At 58.2% G+C, this 18,180-nt stretch overlaps 1 protein-coding gene across 4 annotated transcripts in view; it reads left to right on the top strand.

Moving 5' to 3' along the window:
* The window catches only part of LOC144949356 (colorectal mutant cancer protein-like), a 106,666-nt gene that overhangs the window by 74,375 nt on the left and 14,111 nt on the right, over nt 1-18,180 (top strand). For 2 of the 4 annotated variants that reach the window (XR_013640273.1, XM_078879342.1), the window contains exons 4-9: nt 903-1,069; nt 8,434-8,640; nt 12,216-12,368; nt 14,547-14,639; nt 16,608-16,756; nt 17,548-17,688. Coding sequence is in view for 3 of the 4 variants with exons in the window: in XM_078879342.1 (XP_078735468.1) it covers nt 903-1,069; nt 8,434-8,640; nt 12,216-12,368; nt 14,547-14,639; nt 16,608-16,756; nt 17,548-17,688 (910 nt within the window). In the remaining variant the exon portion in view is untranslated. The remainder of the gene's footprint in view (nt 1-902; nt 1,070-8,433; nt 8,641-12,215; nt 12,369-14,546; nt 14,640-16,607; nt 16,757-17,547; nt 17,689-18,180) is intronic. The other 2 variants (XM_078879345.1, XM_078879344.1) reach the window with 2 other exon arrangements.

Genomic DNA, 18,180 nt, shown 5'->3' with positions numbered 1-18,180 from the left:
CCCAAGTAGGGCACACACACGCACACGCGCACACACGCACACACGCACACGCACACACGCACGCACACACTCACGCACGCGCACACGCGCATGCACACATGCGCACACACACGCACACACCCACGCACGCACTCACGCACGCACACACGCACGCACACGCGCTCACGCACATGCACACACGCACACGCGCACACACGCACACACGCACACACGCACTCGCGCACTCACGCGGCGCTACCGGCACTGACAAGTGCCGTAATGCAGCACGCCGACCGTTCGTCTTGCCGATTAGCTCCGCGGGAGTGTCTGTCGTGTCTGTCGTGTCTGTCGTGTCGGCCTCTGCTGGGGCTGCTCGCTAATGCCCAACCGCCCCCCCCCCCGCGCACCACCGATTGGCACGGTTGTATACGTATGGTGCAATAGAAGTTGGACATGCACACATACACCGCACCTCCGCTTTGCAAGGTTGGCTACGTAGGGTGCGAAAGAAGTTCAAAATGCATACGTACTCCAAACGCACGTTGATTCTAAATGTGGAGGGGAAAACCGGGGACCCGGAGAAAAATCCACGCGACCACCACGGGGAGAAAGAGAGAGCGAGAGCGAGAGAGCGAGAAAGAGAGCGAGAGAGCGAACACGCTTACTCCAAATATGCAGCAGCAGGCGTCGGGGTCGGGATCGAACCCAGGCCCTCCTGCAATGCCGCTTGTACCGCGCGCGACATTTCACGGGCGTCATGAATGAGCCGCGCTCGGTGCCAATTCCAAGCAGGACCGATCGCCGTTGCTGGCAGAGCGGCCTCCACTAGGAGGGGTGGGCCCAGAGAGCCACCGGCGCGCGACAACCCACGCGTTACCCCACCGATGTACCGGAACCTGAACCCGTCGCTTTGCCGCCCGCAGACGGCAGCAGCGACCTGAACTCGGAGCTGCAGCGTGTGCTCTCGGGCCTCGAGAGCGCCGTGTGCGGCCGCAAGCAGAGCGGCTGCAGCATCTCCGCCGCCGCCGAGGTGGAGCGGCACATGGACCAGCTGACGGCCGCCAGCGAGCACTGCGACCTCGCCATCAAGGTGCGACGGCGGCGTGACGTCGGTGGGACGTGGGTGTGACGACGGTGTGACGTCGGTGTGACGTCGGTGTGACGACGGTGTGACGATGGTGTGACTACGGTCTAATGTTGGTGTGACGTCAGTGTGACACCGGTGTGACGTCGGCGTGACGTCGGCGTGATGACGGTGTGACGTCGGTGTGACGTCGGTGTGACGTCGGCGTGACGACGGTGTGACGTCGGTGTGACGTCGGTGTGACGACGGTGTGACGATGGTGTGACTACGCTCTAATGTTGGTGTGACGTCAGTGTGACACCGGTGTGACGTCGGCGTGACGTCGGCGTGACGACGGTGTGACGTCGGTGTGACGACGGTGTAACGATGGTGTGACTACGGTCTAATGTTGGTGTGACGACGGTGTGACGTCAGTGTGATGTCGGTGTGACGTCGGTGTGATATCGGTGTGACGACGGTGTGACGACGGTGTGACGACGGTGTGACTACGGTCTAATGTTGGTGTGACGTCAGTGTGACACCGGTGTGACGTCGGCGTGACGACGGCGTGACGACGCTGTGACGTCAGTGTGACGACGGTGTGACGTCGGTGTGACGCCGGTCGCCGCGACAGCGAAAACTTTCACAGTGCAATTTTTTTTGGGGGGGGGGGGGGTAGTGCCTTGATCATCATCATCATCAGCAGCAGCAGCATCGCGACGTCGTTTGTTTAATTCTGCAGCCGAGGCGCCGTTCAAACAACAACAAAGTCGACAAAGTACGACTGTAATCTGAGACGATAGAATCAAACGAGCGGGGGGGGGGGGACCCCCTTGGGGGTGCTCAAGGGAGCCAGCTTCGGTGTCCCGCTTGCCCCTCTCAACTCGTGAGAGAGAGGTACCGATTCATTGCTCTGCCGAACAATGAGAATAGGTTTTCCCCTTTTTTCTGGCGAAAAAAACAGCTGTGTCAAGATGTTAAAACACCAAACTGAAACCTTTTACAAGGAATCATGTCACTGCATTAACCACAATACTTGTGGTCAGAATGCAAACAAAAAACATGCTCTGACAGTATATGCATTGTCCTTGAAACTGATTGGTCCACACCAGAGACAGCTTTCTTTTGAGCCTCGTCTCAAAACGGCGTTAGACCAGAGGACGCGTTGTGGAATTGCTCGGCCCCTCCCCCCACCTCCCCCTCCCACCCCCCCGCCACGAAAATCTAAAAATGTTTTTCTGCGTCGATGGCGCCATCCACCGCTCACTCCGCCCATCTCGGGCCGCTCGCGTGAAAAACAAAGTTGGGATTCACGCCGCGGTCAAACATCGCGAGTCGCCGGGCAGAAACCGGCGCGGCAGAATTATCGTGGCCACGGAGACGAGGGGCGGGGTGTGGGGGGGGGTGGAGAGTGGGGGGCGGGGAGTTCCAGGCACTGATCGACCACCCGCGGGTGCTGCCTATTTTATCACCCGTGTGGGTTGTTGTGAGCCGGCCGGCCACGAGCTGTGGCGTGCGCCCGCAGGTTCCGTGTCATTGAGGGAGTCGGTGCCGGCCGTCGTGAACAATGGAACTTTATTTTGTTTTATTCCCGCAGCAACTACCACCAGAAACCTTCACCACCCTCTCCACTCACCACCACCCACTCACCACCACCCTCTGCCATTCACCACCACCCTCTCACCACCCTCCTTCCACCCATCTCCATCGAGGGGGCAAAGTTCACGTGGGCGATGGGGGGTGGGGGCGATGGGGGGGGTGTTTGTGAACTTGAGCGGGTATCAAGAAAGGGGCCAAGAGGCCCCTGGGAAGGAGCCGCCCTTTCGATACGGCACATAGAGCTCACTCGCTCCCCTTCACTCGGCGAGTAATGCTGTGTAAGAATCACTCCTGCGCTCCGCTCGCCCCTCGCTCGCTCGCTCTCTCTCGCTCTCTCTCGCTCGCTCGTGTGCGTAAGCGCATCGATTTGGCAAGGGATTGTTTTGCTTTCGTCTAATGGGCCTATGCACCCCCCCTCCCCTCCTTCCCCCCCACTCCTCCTTCTCCCTCCTCCTCCCTCTGGCCACGGATGCGTTGCCCAAGCGTCAAGAAGCCTTGAGCTGCAGCCGTTACTTTGAGAACGGGAACCCCCAGCACCCCCCCCCCCGCTCCCCCCTTGCACGAGACGATCAAGAGCTGGTTTCTGCAGCGTCTGAATACGCGGGCCCACGTAGCAAGAGGGTGGGGGGGGTGGTGTGGGGGGGATGGTGGCGGTGGCCGTGGAGATGGGGGGGGGGTAACGACGGCGTGCAGGATTCTTCGAGCGGCCTACCGGAGCGTGGATCTTCAGGTCGCGTGCGTGAGGATTAATGCTTCTTTGATTCGTGCGTCCGTGCGTGTGTAATGGGTTCACGTCACCCCTGCGGACCACTCGAGGTGCTGCCATTCATCACAGTTTACGTTTAGTTTATAAAAAGAATAATTTATTGAACGGGAATAGCCGTCCCGGATCACGACATTTCATTGAATCGCTAGGCAGGGTTGAAAGGTTTTACCCCCTACGATGGAGGTGGTGGCGGAGGTGGTGGTGGTGGTGGCGGTGGTGGCGGTGGCGGCGGCGGTGGCGGTTGTGGTGGTGGCGGTTGTGGTGGTGGTGGTGGTGGCGGCGGCGGTGGTGGTTGTGGTGGTGGTAGTTGTGGTGGTGGTGGTTGTGGTGGTGGTAGTTGTGGCGGCGGCGGCGGTGGTGGTGGTGGTTGTGGTGGCGGTGGTGATGGCGGCGATGGTGGCGGCGGCGGCGGTGGTTGTTGTGGTGGTGGTGATGGCGGCGGTGGTGGTGGTGGCGGTGGTGGTGGCGGCGGTGGTGGCGGTGGCGGTGGTGGTGGTGGTGGTGGCGGTGGTGGTGGCGGCGGTGGTGGTGGTGGCGGCGGCGGCGGTGGTTGTTGTGGTGGTGGTGATGGCGGCGGTGGTGGTGGTGGCGGTGGTGGTGGTGGTGGCGGTGGTGGTGGCGGCGGTGGTGGCGGTGGCGGTGGTGGCGGTGGCGGCGGTGGCGGCGGTGGTGGCGGTGGTGGCGGTGGCGGCGGCGGTGGTGGTGGCGGCGGCGGTGGTGGTGGCGGTGGTGGTGATGGTTGCGGCTACGCCGCTGCACGTGGCTGCTGCCTGTAATCCGGCAAGCGGCAGCGGCAGCGAGGGTTGGTTGATCACCGCACGGATGTTGTTGTTGTTGTTGTGAAACTGCCTTCGCCGTGGGCTTCGACGAGGGGAAGGGGGAGGAAGGAGGAGGGGTCCCTGGCTCGCCAGGTGAAGGCAGTCACGGCAACAATGGTGGACTCCACCCGTTCCTTCTGCACGGGATCGAGTGTTGCACCATCGCGCGCCCGTTTCCCCCCCACGTGTGAACGCTTCGTGAATTGATGGACAAATGCCGAATGGGCTTCTCTACCCACCTCTGGCAAGAAAACAGGAGGCGTACAGATGTTCAAGCGCCAAATGTGTTAACCAGACGCAACTTGCTGCAAAAAAATGTGCAACGAGCACGCTCCGATAATGTTGCCAGAAAAGGCGAAGCTTTTTCTGGTTATTTTTTTCCCATCATTTTGATACCTGCAAGAAGGTCCCCACAGATATGCTCGTTAATTGGCGGAAAACGCCCTCTCTGTGGTCACATGAATTTTCATCGCTGGGTCTGGTTTGTTTCCGTATTCGAGCTGCTAGACATGTCAGAGTATTTGGCTGCTTTACATTTCCACGTGATGAGCCAACTTCGTTGAGCTATCATCCGTGGACAGGTCGCTGCTGAAAAAAAAAACTACGTAGCTCAGTGGGGCCTTACCTGGTAAAATAAAATACTAATTGTTTATTTCTAACAGTGCCTTTGCCTCCGTCGTGATGATTAGCTGTGCGTGCTAATGTGCACGGCTTAGCGCTCTGCCACATTTGTTAATGCGGCGATTCGGGAAATTTGTGTCCGCTCTCAGTCTCGTGACGGCGCGCGGCGGCGACGTTGAAAGGGACCGCGTCTCATCTGCCGTGCGCAACCAACGCTGAAGCGACACACACACACACACGCACACACACACGCACGCACGCGCACGCACACACGCGCACACACGCACGCAACACGCACACACACACACGCACGCGCTCACACGCACACACGCGCACACACGCGCACACACGCACACACACGTACACACACATGTGCACACGCACACACGCACACACGCGCGCGCACGCACGCACACACACGCACACACGCGCTGAGTCAGACGCTTGTGCAATCGTGTGCGTGAGAAAACTATACATGCGTGTGTCTGTTATTACAAATGAAACATTCGACTCGCGAAAATGATTGGACGTGAAAGCAAATCGAATGATTGATTGCTGTTTGGTATACGTGCCATCTCTCTCTCTTTGCGTCTTGGTGAAGGAAGGCGCTGCTGATGCTGCTGCTGATACTGCTGCTGCTGATACTGCTGCTGCTGCTGATGCTCCTGCTGCTGCTGCTGCTGCAGAGTTCCACAGGCACAGCCTGCGGTAGTTTCACAGGCGGCATGTAGTAGTATTATTTTTTTTATTTCTACCACAATTAGAATTTTTACTTAAACTGCAGGAATTCATATTCTTTGGGTCTTTCGGTAAAGTCATGTCGATAGGTTAAAAGAAAATTAAAAAAAATAACAAAAAGCTGATGACGAACGCTTGTGTTGCGATCGAAACGTCGTAGTTTTTTGTTATTTTTTGTTATTTTCTTTGAACCTATCGACGTGACTTTACTGAAAGACCCAAAGAACACAATTAAAATAATATTCATCATTTATTTATTTTCATAATTTCGGTCGACACGCGCGCTGCATTAACTGGGGGGGGGGGGGGGGGGGCCTGTCTAACCCCTCGAACCTCCGCGACAATGACGACGATGACGACGACGATGATGATGGCGACGATGGCGATGATTGCGACGATGACGACGACGATGATGATGGCGACGATGGCGATGATTGCGACGATGACGACGACGATGATGATGGCGACGATGGCGACGATTGCGACGATGACGACGATGGCGATGATGACGACGGGCAGCAAGCCACTCGGCCACGTCGCCCCCGTTCTGCGTGTACGGTCTCCTCTCCTGTAACGCCGCGAGCGCTTTGTTTCCACGACGCGAGTTGGATATGCAACGCGATCGAGTGAACGGAACTTTGTCACGGCGCTTGGTAGCAACGAGCGGTCCCACGGCTGCCTCGGCGTAGCGTCACCGCACGGGGCGGGCTGCCGCCGGACGCTTCTCCACGCCTCGCGCGCCTCGGTCTCGGTCCGGCCTGCGTCACGCGTCTCGCGCGCAGTGGCGGGCCGCGCTTCACCGCACGATGCCTTCGGGAACGCGACCGCTCCCGCGATATAGGAGAAGGGACCGTGGGTCGCGCGGGCGGCGGGGGGGGAGTCCCCGGACGTTGACTTCGAGCCGATTTGGATCATCCGCGGTTGTTCCGCACGCGATGCCAACGGACGCCTTATCGACATCCGGAGAATGCCGCAGACTTCGTCGGAGAATGCCGCGTCCGCGAGCGGCCACCCGCCGATCGAGAGCTCGGCTCGCGGAGCGAGGAGACGGCGTCTTGACGCGCAAACCCCGGCGGCGAAAGTGCGCTCGCTTCGGTTGGCGGTCGACGTTCGAAGCGGTGACCCGCGACCCTCAAAAGCATGGCGGCCGCCCTCCTCGTGGTAGCCCCCTCCCCCAGCCCCCCCCCCCCCCCCCCAACGTGATCCATGGATCAAACAAATCACTGGAGTAGCCGGCACACGGCAGCGAGAGCCGTTGACGCGAACGCTGTCGCGAGAGATGTCACGCGTTGGGAGCAACGCTCCTTCGCCGGCCGTGCGTGGTGAAGGAGCGAGTGCTTGGTCGTTCACGCGTCTGTCGCAGCTTGAGTTGACCGCTTGTGTCACGGCTTGTGTCACCGCTTGTGTGACCTTGGGCGTCGTCGGCAGTGACCAGTGTCGCGCGGCGTGGGTCCGGCGATCGTGGCCGGCCGCGTGGCGGTCAACGAGCGTCGCTCCCGTGTCGTACGAGACCGCTGGCTGCGACACGAGACGGCGGTTTCGTGTCGCAGTTTCCGTTGTGAATGCGGTCCCCGGTTTTGTGCAGCGAAATATTTAACGTATGTTAGTGTGTGTGCGCGCGTGTCTTTGCCTGTGCGTGTGGGGAGCGGTAGTGTCGTGGTTAGCTCGCCGCGCTACGAACCCGGCAACCCGAGTTCGATTACCGCTCACGGCCAACACCGGTGACGATTATCAGAACCGGTTCTGGGCCTCCCTTAAGTCGATTCAGCCTTAAATGAGTACCTGGTGCGGTGTGTAAACATCGTGCTGTTCCGGCCTTTATTGATGCTCGCGAACAGCACTTGCCCCAACAGTCTGTTCAGGCTATACGGGGGATCTTTGTCTTTGTGTGTGTACGTTGGCACAGTAGGGGTGACAGGTGGTGCATCGGTCACTCATCTCCGTCAGTCGACCCGTGGCACCTCCTGGGTCTGTCCCGTGACCTCCTGCCGGCGTGCGTTCTACGCTTCACGTGGCCTCAACGTGCACCTAGCCTGGCACAAGTACCGTGGCGACATCACCACCACTTAGTGGCGAATGGCGGTTGTTGTTGTTGTTGCGTACGTTGAACTTATGTCGCGCCGTACGAAGCCAACCGCGTCAATCGGAGGTCCGGGGGCTGAGGACGGAGCTTCTCTGCGCGCTCCCTGGAGTTTGTCCCCATGCTCGTTGTCCACAATCCTCGGTGCCGATCCGCGTGGCGCGGAACAAGCGGCAGCGCCATCGACGCTGCGGCCTGAAAAAGGAGATGAAACCGAAACGTCGCAGACACCGGGACGCTGCGTTGGGCTTCCTCGAAGCTGCGTTGAGTTTTGCCGGGCGAGGCCACGCTACGATTTGGCCGCGACCAGCCTTGCGCGCCAAGGTCCCCGCGACCGCCGTCGCCCCCGATGCGCCCCCCCCCACCCCGCCCGGCGCTGAAGGGGCGACTTCCACGGTTGTTGGATTTCTTTTCGCGCCGTACGCATCCCAGCCGTGCTCACCGGCGGTGCGGGAAGAGAGCGGAGGCCTCGTGAAAGCTGCTGCCACCTTCCGCGATCCCCCCCCCCCCGTGATGAGAGACCCTCCGCTCTGAACTCCGGCGCTCGACTTGTTTTCACTTCCTAGCGTTTGTCCTGTGGGTGACCCCACCACCACCATCACCACCACCACCACCCCCACCACCACCCCCACCACCCCATCTCGCTCTCTCAAACGAGACTCTACCCTGGTCTCTCGCGTTGAACAAATTCAACGCGACTCGGATTCAGGCGACGAACTCTGGATGACCCCCCCCCCCTCCCCACCGCCCCTCCTCCGGCACGTCCCAGACGGTGGAGGAGCTGGAGGGGGAGCTGGGCCAGGACGTGTACCCGAGCGTGGCGGAGGAGCGGGCGCGCTGGGAGAAGGAGCTGGCCGGCCTGCGGGACGAGAGCGCCGGCCTGGCCGCCCGCCTGTGCAGCAGCGAGGACGAGCTGGGCCGCACCCGGGCCTCGGCGGCCGCCGTGCGCGAGGAGCGCGACCGCCTCCGCCGCCGGGTGAGCCGCACGCTCGCTCTCTCTCCCTCTCGCTCGCTCTCTCGCTGTCTCTCTCACTCACTCACTCGCTTGCTCGCTCGCTCTCTCTCGCTCACTCTCTTTCGCTGTCTCTCACTCACTCTCGCTCTCTCTCGCTCACTCTCGCTGTCTCTCTCTCACTCGCTCTCTCTCTCACTCTTTCTTCGCTCTCTCACTCACTCCCTCTCGCTCGCCCTCTCTCTTTCTCGCTGTCTCTCTATCGTTCTCCCTCGCCCTCTCTCCCACGCTCGCTCTCGCTCGCTCGCTCTCTCTCTCGCTCTATCTCGCTCTCTCGCTGTCTCTCTCTGTCTCTCTCTCACTGTCTCGCTGTCTCTCTCTCGCTGTCTCTCTCGCTCTCTCACGATCGTCCGCCTGCCTCATTCTCAATCCTCCTCTTGTCCCTCCATCCTGAGGTGCCACGGCGGTGAGATGTTAACTACTTCGCTTGGTACGCAGGAGGTCGTGGGTTGGATCCCGACCCTGATGAGATGTTAACTACCTCGCTTGGTACGCAGGAGGTCGTGGGTTGGATCCCGACCCTGATGCCTTTATGTATTTGTAGTTTGCGTCTCTCTCTCTCTCCCCGTCGTCGTGTGGATTTTCCTCCGGGTCCACTGGGTTTTCTCTCCACATTTAGAATGAACAACACGAGTATTTGGCTGCTATAAATGTCCACATGATGACGGTAATCAGCTTCGTTGGGCTATCATTTGTGATAGCCAGGTCGCATCTGAAAAAGAGCCATGTGGTTTAGTGGGGCCTTACCTGGCAAAATGAAAATAAAGTTTATATTTTTATAGTTTATCCCCATCCTTCTCATTCTAATCCATCCTCCATCCCCCTCTCTTCACTCCCTCGTCCTCCTCTACCTGGGTGTGTGTGAAGCTCCGCTCATGGTCCTCCTTCTCCTCTTCATCCTTCTCCTGCTCCCCTTCTTCCCCTCCATCATCCTCCTCCATCCTTGTCACCAAACCCGCCCTTATCCTGCACCTCGTCCTCCTCAACCTGCTGCTTCCTCTTCTCCTCTTCCTCGTGAATCTCTTCCTCCTCCTCCTGATGATGATGATGATGACGATTGTCCTCCTCATCCTCCTCGTCTTCCTCCTCCTCCATCTCGTCTCCGTCTCTTGCCCACCCCTCTCTCGCCTCCTCACTCCGCCCCTCCGTCTCCCTCCCCGCGTCCCTCCCCGCGTCTCGTCACACCGGCTGCTTGCGTCCCACATTCGCCCGCGCGCCTCGCCACGTCTCTCCATCGTGGGTCGCCTCGCTCAGCAATTTGTGAATTTTAACGGCCGTGGATCCGCCTCGGTAACACAAAAGAAATAATGTCCGCTGAGTGGCCCCACTACGATGGGCCGGCGGGAGGGGAGAGGTGGTTGGGAGGGGGGCGGGGGAGGGGATGCAGCCCTCTCCCCCCCCGAGGCGAGGATTAAGCGTTCAGATTTGCCCCCCGAGATGTCAATTTACTTCTGATGTGTAATTGCGCGCGATTCGAAACAGCACGCATGCATACAAATGGACCGTAATTACAATTCTTGCGCCCCCCACCCACCAAACCCACCCCCACCCACCACACCCACTCCCCCCACCCACGCCACCCCCCCCCCACCCCGCTCCCTGGAGCACGAGCTTTATTATCTTAGCCGAGCAGTGCGGTGTCCGTGGCAGCGGGGGGTGGCGTCGCGCCTGCCTGGTGGATCATCGTCGATGTGTCGGACGTATCTGCTGTAAGCCGTTTAGCCCGTGACATTGCTTTCTGAAAAGCTGAAAGAATATACGCACGCACGCATTATATGCTTTGCACGTACACGGCAAACACGTGAAAAATCTCGACTTAAAGCTTTCGTGACTGCAGGAATTCATATTCTTAAGCGATCGTCATCCTGATGATGATGACCGCTTGCGTTGCGATCGAAACGTCGTCGTTTTTTTGTTATTTTCTTTGAACCTATCCACGTGACTTTACCGAAAGTCCCAAAGAATACACGTCAACAATCTCAAGCTTTGCGGAGTCTTCTGTGAAACCGGCTTGGCCTTAGAAGGGACCCGCGGCCGTGGTAGGAGCGCGAGGATGTGAACAATGTGGGTCGTTTTTTTTGCGTTAGCCCAGGAATGTTGAACATTTTTTTGTATTGGCTACGGAAACCTTAACGCTTTAAGCGAGACGTGCATTTTTACATCGCGTTATTGTATCGCGATATATTTTGCGTTTATTTAAGCAAGCCGCACCCGCCTGAACATTGCCTTGAGACTCGGTGAGGCTCTTTTCTGGATGAAGTAAATTATTATAATTATAATCATTATTATGATGCATTCTGCCTCCTCGCCCGTTAAAAATGCCGCGTCCAGTGGGGAGATGGAGTGTTAAATTCGGCTCAGTTGTGGGAGATGGTGGCGGTCACTTCATCCATTAGCGGATTGGGGCGCCGTGGTGGCTAACATGCGTTTAGAGTACGTATGCATTTTGAACTTCTATCGCACCGTACGTATACAAGTTTGCGGTGTCTCTCTCTCATCATCATCATCACGGTGGCTAGGAGATGTTAACTACCTCACCAGGTATACAGGAGGTCGTGGGTTCGATCACGACCCTAACGCTGGAGTTTGCGTGTCTCTCTCCCCGTGGTCGTGTGGGTCTGGTTGTTTCCCTCCACATTTCGAATCGACATCGCACGTTTAGAGATGATTTGGCCGCTATACATTTCCACGTGACGATGACGACGACGATGGTGATGATGGTGATGAGCCCACTTCATTGAGCTAACATTTGTGGCATCCACGTCGCTTCTGAACAAGAGCTCCACGGCTCTTACCTGGTGAAATAAAAAAAAAAGTTGTTTCGTTTTAGTTGAGATTGACCGTAACTCACGACGACATTTTAAGTGGCAGCAACTGCCCTCTTTACCCCCCCCCCCCCCCACCGACACGGAGTGCCTGCACGTCCATTGAGCGCGCCGCGTGGATAATCAAAATGATGAGAGAGAGAGAGACACACAGACTCCAAATATACAGCAGGCGTCAGGGTAGGGAGCGGACCCACGACCTCCTGTACACCAGGCGAGGTAGTTAACATCTCCTAGCCACCGTGATGATGATGACAGAGAGAGACACGCAAACTCCAAATATACAGCAGATGTCAGGGTCGGGATCGAACCCACGACCTCCTGTATACCAGGCGAGGTAGTTAACATCTCCTAGCCACCGTGATGATGATGACAGAGAGAGACACGCAAACTCCAAATATACAGCAGATGTCAGGGTAGGGATCGAACCCACGACCTCCTGTACACCAGGCGAGGTAGTTAACATCTCCTAGCCACCGTAATGATGAGAGAGAGACGCAGACTCCAAATATACAACAGCAGGCGTCAGGGTAGGGAGCAAACCCACGACCTCCTGTATCCCGGGCGAGGGAGTTAACATCTCCTAGCCACCACGGAGGGCTGTAGCGTCACGGCGTCGAACGGAGGGCGGTGCTAAAGGGCTGGGTTGGTCGTCCTCTCCGTCCCCCCCCTCTGTCTGTCTCTGTCTCTGTCTCCGTGCGCGGGGTGGGGGAGGTCCAGGTGCGCGAGCTGCAGACTCGCCTGCAGAGCGTCCAGGCGGCGGCGCCGGCCAGCCCCGGCCGCCTGGGCCCCACGAGCCGAGCGGTCAACCCCAGCACGGGCGAGCTGAGCACGAGCAGCAGCAGCAACGACCTGCCCGTCGCCAAGGCAACGCGCGCACGCGCACGCACGCATGCGCGCACGCACGTGCACGCACACGCACGCACATTTTTTTCGGTACTATGGCACCAACGGGGCCAATGCGAGATGGGGGGAGGGGCTTTTGCGGCACAGTTTTTGGCGCCAGCTACCGCAGAGTTGCGGCGGCCGTGGCGCTACGGTTCTCCGCAGTTTAGCCGAAGTTTCTTTTTAAATAAATAAATATAAACGGCGCTGCTACGCCCCACGGTCTCGATGCGCGCAAAACTCCGGCCGCAAACCTGCGCAATTCACTTCGCTTGGCGGTCGTCGTCCGAAGCGGCAGACTGCGACCCTCAAAGGAACCTGATCGCCCCCACCACCACCACCACCACCACCACCACCACCGCCCCCACCGCCACCACCACCACCACCACCACCGCCACCACCACCACCACCGTCACCACCACCACCACCGCCACCACCACCACCGCCCCCACCACCACCGCCACCACCGCCCCCACCACCACCACCGCCACCACCGGCGCCACCACCACCGCCACCACCACTACCGGCGCCACCACCACCGCCCCCACCACCACCACCGCCACCACCGCCCCCACCACCACCACCGCCACCACCACCACCGGCGCCACCACCACCGCCCCCACCACCACCGCCACCACCGCCACCACCACCGTGATCCGCGGATGAAACAAATCACTCGACACACGCCGGTGTACGGCAGAGAGAGCAGTCGATGCGAACGCTGTCGCAAGAGGTCACGCGACGTTTGGCGCGGCAAGAGTCCTCCGCCGACCGTGCGCGCCGAACGAGCCGAGGCCTCTCCAAGCGAAGTGAACGCCGAGTCGCTGGCGGACAGGAACCCCCCCCACCCAGCGGCGGGGAAGGGTCAGTTGCTCGACGTGGTCATCATCTTCTTGGTTCTTTCGGTAAAGTCGCGTAGAAGGGAAGTAATAAAATAATAAAAATAAAACATAATAAAATAATTCTCAGGACGTTTCGGCCACAACGAAAGCAGCCTTCCTCAGGTGAAGAACAGGTCTGTCGGGGAGACAGCGTCTCTCAGGTGAAGACCAGGACTACTTCCCTTCTACGTGACTTTACCGAAAGAACCAAGAAGATGAATCCCTGCAGTCACGAAAGCTTTAAAGTGGTCTTCATCGTCGTTGCTGTCGTGGAGAATATCGATAACGACAAGCGGACGATGCGTCTTCTCCTCCTCCTCCTCCCCCCGCCTCTCTTCTCGCGCAAGAAACTGAAGCGTTTCTGGCACATCCCTCCAGCGCTTCCTTCCGGGGAGCGCTGCGACATCAGCAGCGTTTTCGATGTAAAGCTTTCGTGACTGCAGGGATTCATCTTCTTGGTTCTTTCGGTAAAGTCACGTAGAATGGAAATAATAAAAATAAAGCATAATAAAATGACGCTGTCTTCCCGACAGACCTGGTCTTCACCTGAGGACGGCTGCTTGCGTTGTGGCCGAAACGTCGTGAGAATTATTTTATTATGTTTTATTTGTATTATTTCATTACTTCCCTTCTACGTGACTTTACCGAAAGAACCAAGAAGATCAGCAGCGTTGTTTCGAGGCTGAACCTCTGGAGCCGTTTCGACGTGCAGCGTCTCATCGGCAGAGCCGGCCTGGTCTTGAAGCAATGCCGGCCAACCGCCGACCTCGCGGTCAACGGCTTCATCTCAATTACAATCGATTTGCACTCTCTCCATGAACGCGTCGATGCGGATCGATCGAACCAATCGATCGATTGATCGATCAATGGACGTAAAATTTACAACCGCGCCGCAATTCAGCGGAAGCCCGGAACGGAAGCGCGGACGGCGGAGGGAGCGGCACGAGGGCGTGCGGTGACGGGGCGCTGGAGATCACCCGCGGCCAGTCGGGGCCACCGCTGCCGCCGATGATGAGAATCTGCGCTCGCGCAGCGGATCGCAGATTGGGTTGCGCCGCGAGGCTGCTCTTGGTGAAGCGCGACACCAACCGGCGCATCTTTCACGTGTCTGTGTGTGTCTGTGCATGTGTATGTGTGTCGCGTGCCTGTCATGTCTGTCTGTGTGTGTGTCGCGTGTTTGTGCGTGTGTCTGTGCGTGTGTGTCGCGTGTCTGTGCGTGTGTGTCGCGTGTCTGTGTGTGTGTCGTGTGTGTGTGCGTGTGTGTGTCTTTGCGCGTCAGGTGGCGGAGCGAGTGAAACTGTCCAAAACGCGTCTGGATTCCGGCTCGCCTGCCGACAGGCCGGTGCTGGGCTCCGAAATCAGCAGCATCGGGGTGAGTGCTCCAGCAGTGGATTGAGCCTGGCTGATGACGGTGATGATGATATCGGTGCTGGGGTCTTTGCATGAATTCTTCAGACCGCTGTCAATAGAATCGTCCGACTCGCATTCCGTGCCACATTTTGTGACGCTTGTCTTCACGCAGTTTCAGTGCAGCGCTTCCATCCTAGCAGTGGATTGATCACGGTGGCTAGGAGATGTTAACTACCTCGCCTGGTATGCAGCAGGTCGAGGGTTCGACCCTGACGATGCCTGTATATTTGGAGTTTGCGTGTCTCTCTCTCTCTCATCATCATCAACACGGTGGCTAGGAGATGTTAACTACCTCGCCTGGTATGCAGCAGGTCGAGGGTTCGACCCTGACGCCTGCTGTATATTTGGAGTTTGCGTGTCTCTCTCTCATCATCATCACGGTGGCTAGGAGATGTTAACTGCCTCGCCTGGTGTGCAGGAGCACGTGGGTTCGACCCTGATGCCTGCTCTATATTTGGAGTTTGTCTCTCTCTCCCCGTGGTCGCGTGGATTTTTCTCCAGGTCCTCCGGTTTTTCCCCTCTACGTTTAGAATTGACGCCGCCTGTTTTGAGTATTTGGCTGCTATAAAATTCCACAATGATGATGAATATAAGCCACTTCGTTGATGCTATCATTTGTGACAGCCTCGTCGCTTCTGAAAAAGAGCTAAATAGCTCAGCGGAGCCTCAACTGCTACAATAAAATAAAACAATGTTTCTAGTTTAGTTTTCATCATTGGTAGCGCCGTTTTTGGCTGCCCTTCTCGCTTGTCTGTGTGGGTTTTCCCGACGCCTCCGATGATCACAACAAGTTTGCCAGGCAGAAATACAATTGAGTGTTATTAGTTGAATAGTTTAACAAGGTTTTGAATAGTTTCACATCATGGCCGTGCGTTTTGCTTGCGTGCGTTTTGCTTGCGTGCGTTTCGTGTGCGTGCGTTTCGTGTGCGTGCGTTTCGTGTGCGTGCGTTTCGTGTGCATGCGTTTCGTGTGCGTGCGTTTCGTGTGCATGCGTTTCGTGTGCGTGCGTTTCGCGTGCGTGCGTTTCGCGTGCGTGCGTTTCGTGTGCGTGCGTTTCGCGTGCGTGCGTTTCGCGTGCGTGCGTTTCGTGTGCGTGCGTTTCGCGTGCGTGCGTTTCGTGTGCGTGCGTTTCGCGTGCGTGCGTTTCGTGTGCGTGCGTTTCGTGTGCGTGCGTTTCGTGTGCGTGCGTTTTGCGTGCATGCGTTTCGCGTGCGTGCGTTTCGCGTGCGTGCGTTTCGTGTGCATGCGTTTCGTGTGCGTGCGTTTCGTGTGCGTGCGTTTCGTGTGCGTGCGTTTCGCGTGCGTGCGTTTCGCGTGCGTGCGTTTCGTGTGCGTGCGTTTCGCGTGCGTGCGTTTCGCGTGCGTGCGTTTCGCGTGCGTGCGTTTCGCGTGCGTGCGTTTTGCGTGCGTGCGTTTCGCGTGCGTGCGTTTCGTGTGCGTGCGTTTCGTGTGCGTGCGTTTCGCGTGCGTGCGTTTCGCGTGCGTGCGTTTCGCGTGCGTGCGTTTCGCGTGCGTGCGTTTCGTCTGCGTGCGTTTCGTGTGCGTGCGTTTCGTGTGCGTGCGTTTCGTGTGCGTGCGTTTCGCGTGCGTGCGTTTCGTGTGCGTGCGTTTCGTGTGCGTGCGTTTCGCGTGCGTGCGTTTCGCGTGCGTGCGTTTCGTGTGCGTGCGTTTCGTGTGCGTGCGTTTCGTGTGCGTGCGTTTCGCGTGCGTGCGTTTCGCGTGCGTGCGTTTCGCGTGCGTGCGTTTCGCGTGCGTGCGTTTCGTGTGCGTGCGTTTCGCGTGCGTGCGTTTCGTGTGCGTGCGTTTCGTGTGCGTGCGTTTCGCGTGCATGCGTTTCGCGTGCGTGCGTTTCGCGTGCGTGCGTTTCGTGTGCGTGCGTTTCGTGTGCGTGCGTTTCGCGTGCTCGCTCGCTCGCTGGCTCGTGGTGCAGGTGTCGAGCAGCGTGGCGGAGCACTTGGCCCACTCGCTGCAGGACTGCTCCAACATCCAGGAGATCTTCCAGACGCTCTGCTCGCACGGCTCCTCCGTGTCGGAGAGCAAGCTGCGGGAGTTCGAGGTCGAGATGGAGCGGCTCAACAGGTGAGCATCGGGTGGGCGGGGGGGAGGGGGCGGTTCTGAGCTCGCTCATGGCACCTCCGTAGAGCAGCGGTTGGCTACGTCGCAATCGCGGATACGTCGGAGTTCGTTGGCAAATTCGTCCTGTTGTCCGTGATTGTCTGCAACTGGTTTCCCCCCCCCCCTCCCCCGCGTGGCGGATAAGTGGGGTACGTTTGCGGATTATAGGAATTGACGTGAATAACATTTGACGAACAAAAATATGGAAATATAAATTCAACATTTTTGGGACACGTTTGTGTTTTATTTTAAAGCATCATTATCATCATCACGTCCGATTAGCACTTCCGATTAGTGCGGTTGTCTACGTACGGTGTGAAAGAAGTTCAACATTCACACATACACACATACATACCCGTCCGTGTGTGTATGTGTGAAGGTAAACAAAAAAATTGTCCATCCATTCATTACCAAATCCACCGATTGGATGAAGGCCTTCCCTCTCGCTCCATGATGGACTTGGGACTTAACTTTTTTATTGCCATACTTCACCGGGCTGTTCATTGCGGGTTGGCAAAGGGTTGGTTGGGGTGGAGGGGGGGGCAGGTCAGGGCGGCACGTCCGGTTATCGCTCGCCGCCGATGTGACCCCGTGACCCGGAGTCTAAACTCACCACTGCACCGGCCATGCCACCACTCGTGATGTTTGTCCGAAGGTGCCAGTGAAGCTTCCCGCTTGAGTCGCCCCCCCCATCACATCCCCTCCCCAACCCCTCCCCCCTTCACGCGGTGGTGACCCGTCGGTTTTGCCCGCAGCCGCATCGAGCACCTCAAATCTCAGAACGACCTGCTGACGATCACGCTGGAGGAGTGCAAGAACAACGCGGAGAGGATGAGCATGCTCGTGGGCAAGCACGAGTCCAACAGCACCGCCCTGCGTCTCGCCCTGCAGTACAGGTGGGCGGCGGGCACCAGCAGTCCCTCTGCCGCCCCCCCCCCCACCCCGGTTAAGGTGGGGGAGCGACGGTGGTGGGGGCGCGTTGAACGACACGTTTCTGTATTGTGGACGATATTGGTCGCGAAAGCCTGCGCGTTCAAACTTACGGCGGACACGCGACTCCGATTAGCACGGTCGCCTACATATGGCGCGAAAGAAGTTCAACGTACTCGCGTACATACGACCCGAGTTGGATTCCCGCTCGTTGCCTGCCACCGTTGAGGATTATCTGAACCGGTCTTGGGCCTCACCTAGGTCGACTCCGCCTAAAAAACGAGTACCTGGTGAGAAGTGTAACCATCACCACTGTGGAGACAAAGGCGGCTGGGCGTGGTGCTGGCCACCCACTCCTCCCCGCGTCGTGTGCCGTGCCGGCCTTCATAGGTGCTACTCGCTAGCAGCACTCGCCCCGACAGTCTGTTAACGGCTACCTGGGGGATCTTTGTCTTGTG

The sequence above is a fragment of the Lampetra fluviatilis genome, chromosome 53, assembly GCF_964198595.1.
Source record: "Lampetra fluviatilis chromosome 53, kcLamFluv1.1, whole genome shotgun sequence".
Classification (NCBI taxonomy): domain Eukaryota; kingdom Metazoa; phylum Chordata; class Hyperoartia; order Petromyzontiformes; family Petromyzontidae; genus Lampetra; species Lampetra fluviatilis.
Note: the sequence above shows the minus strand (reverse complement) of the source record. Positions and strands in the feature narration are given on the sequence as shown.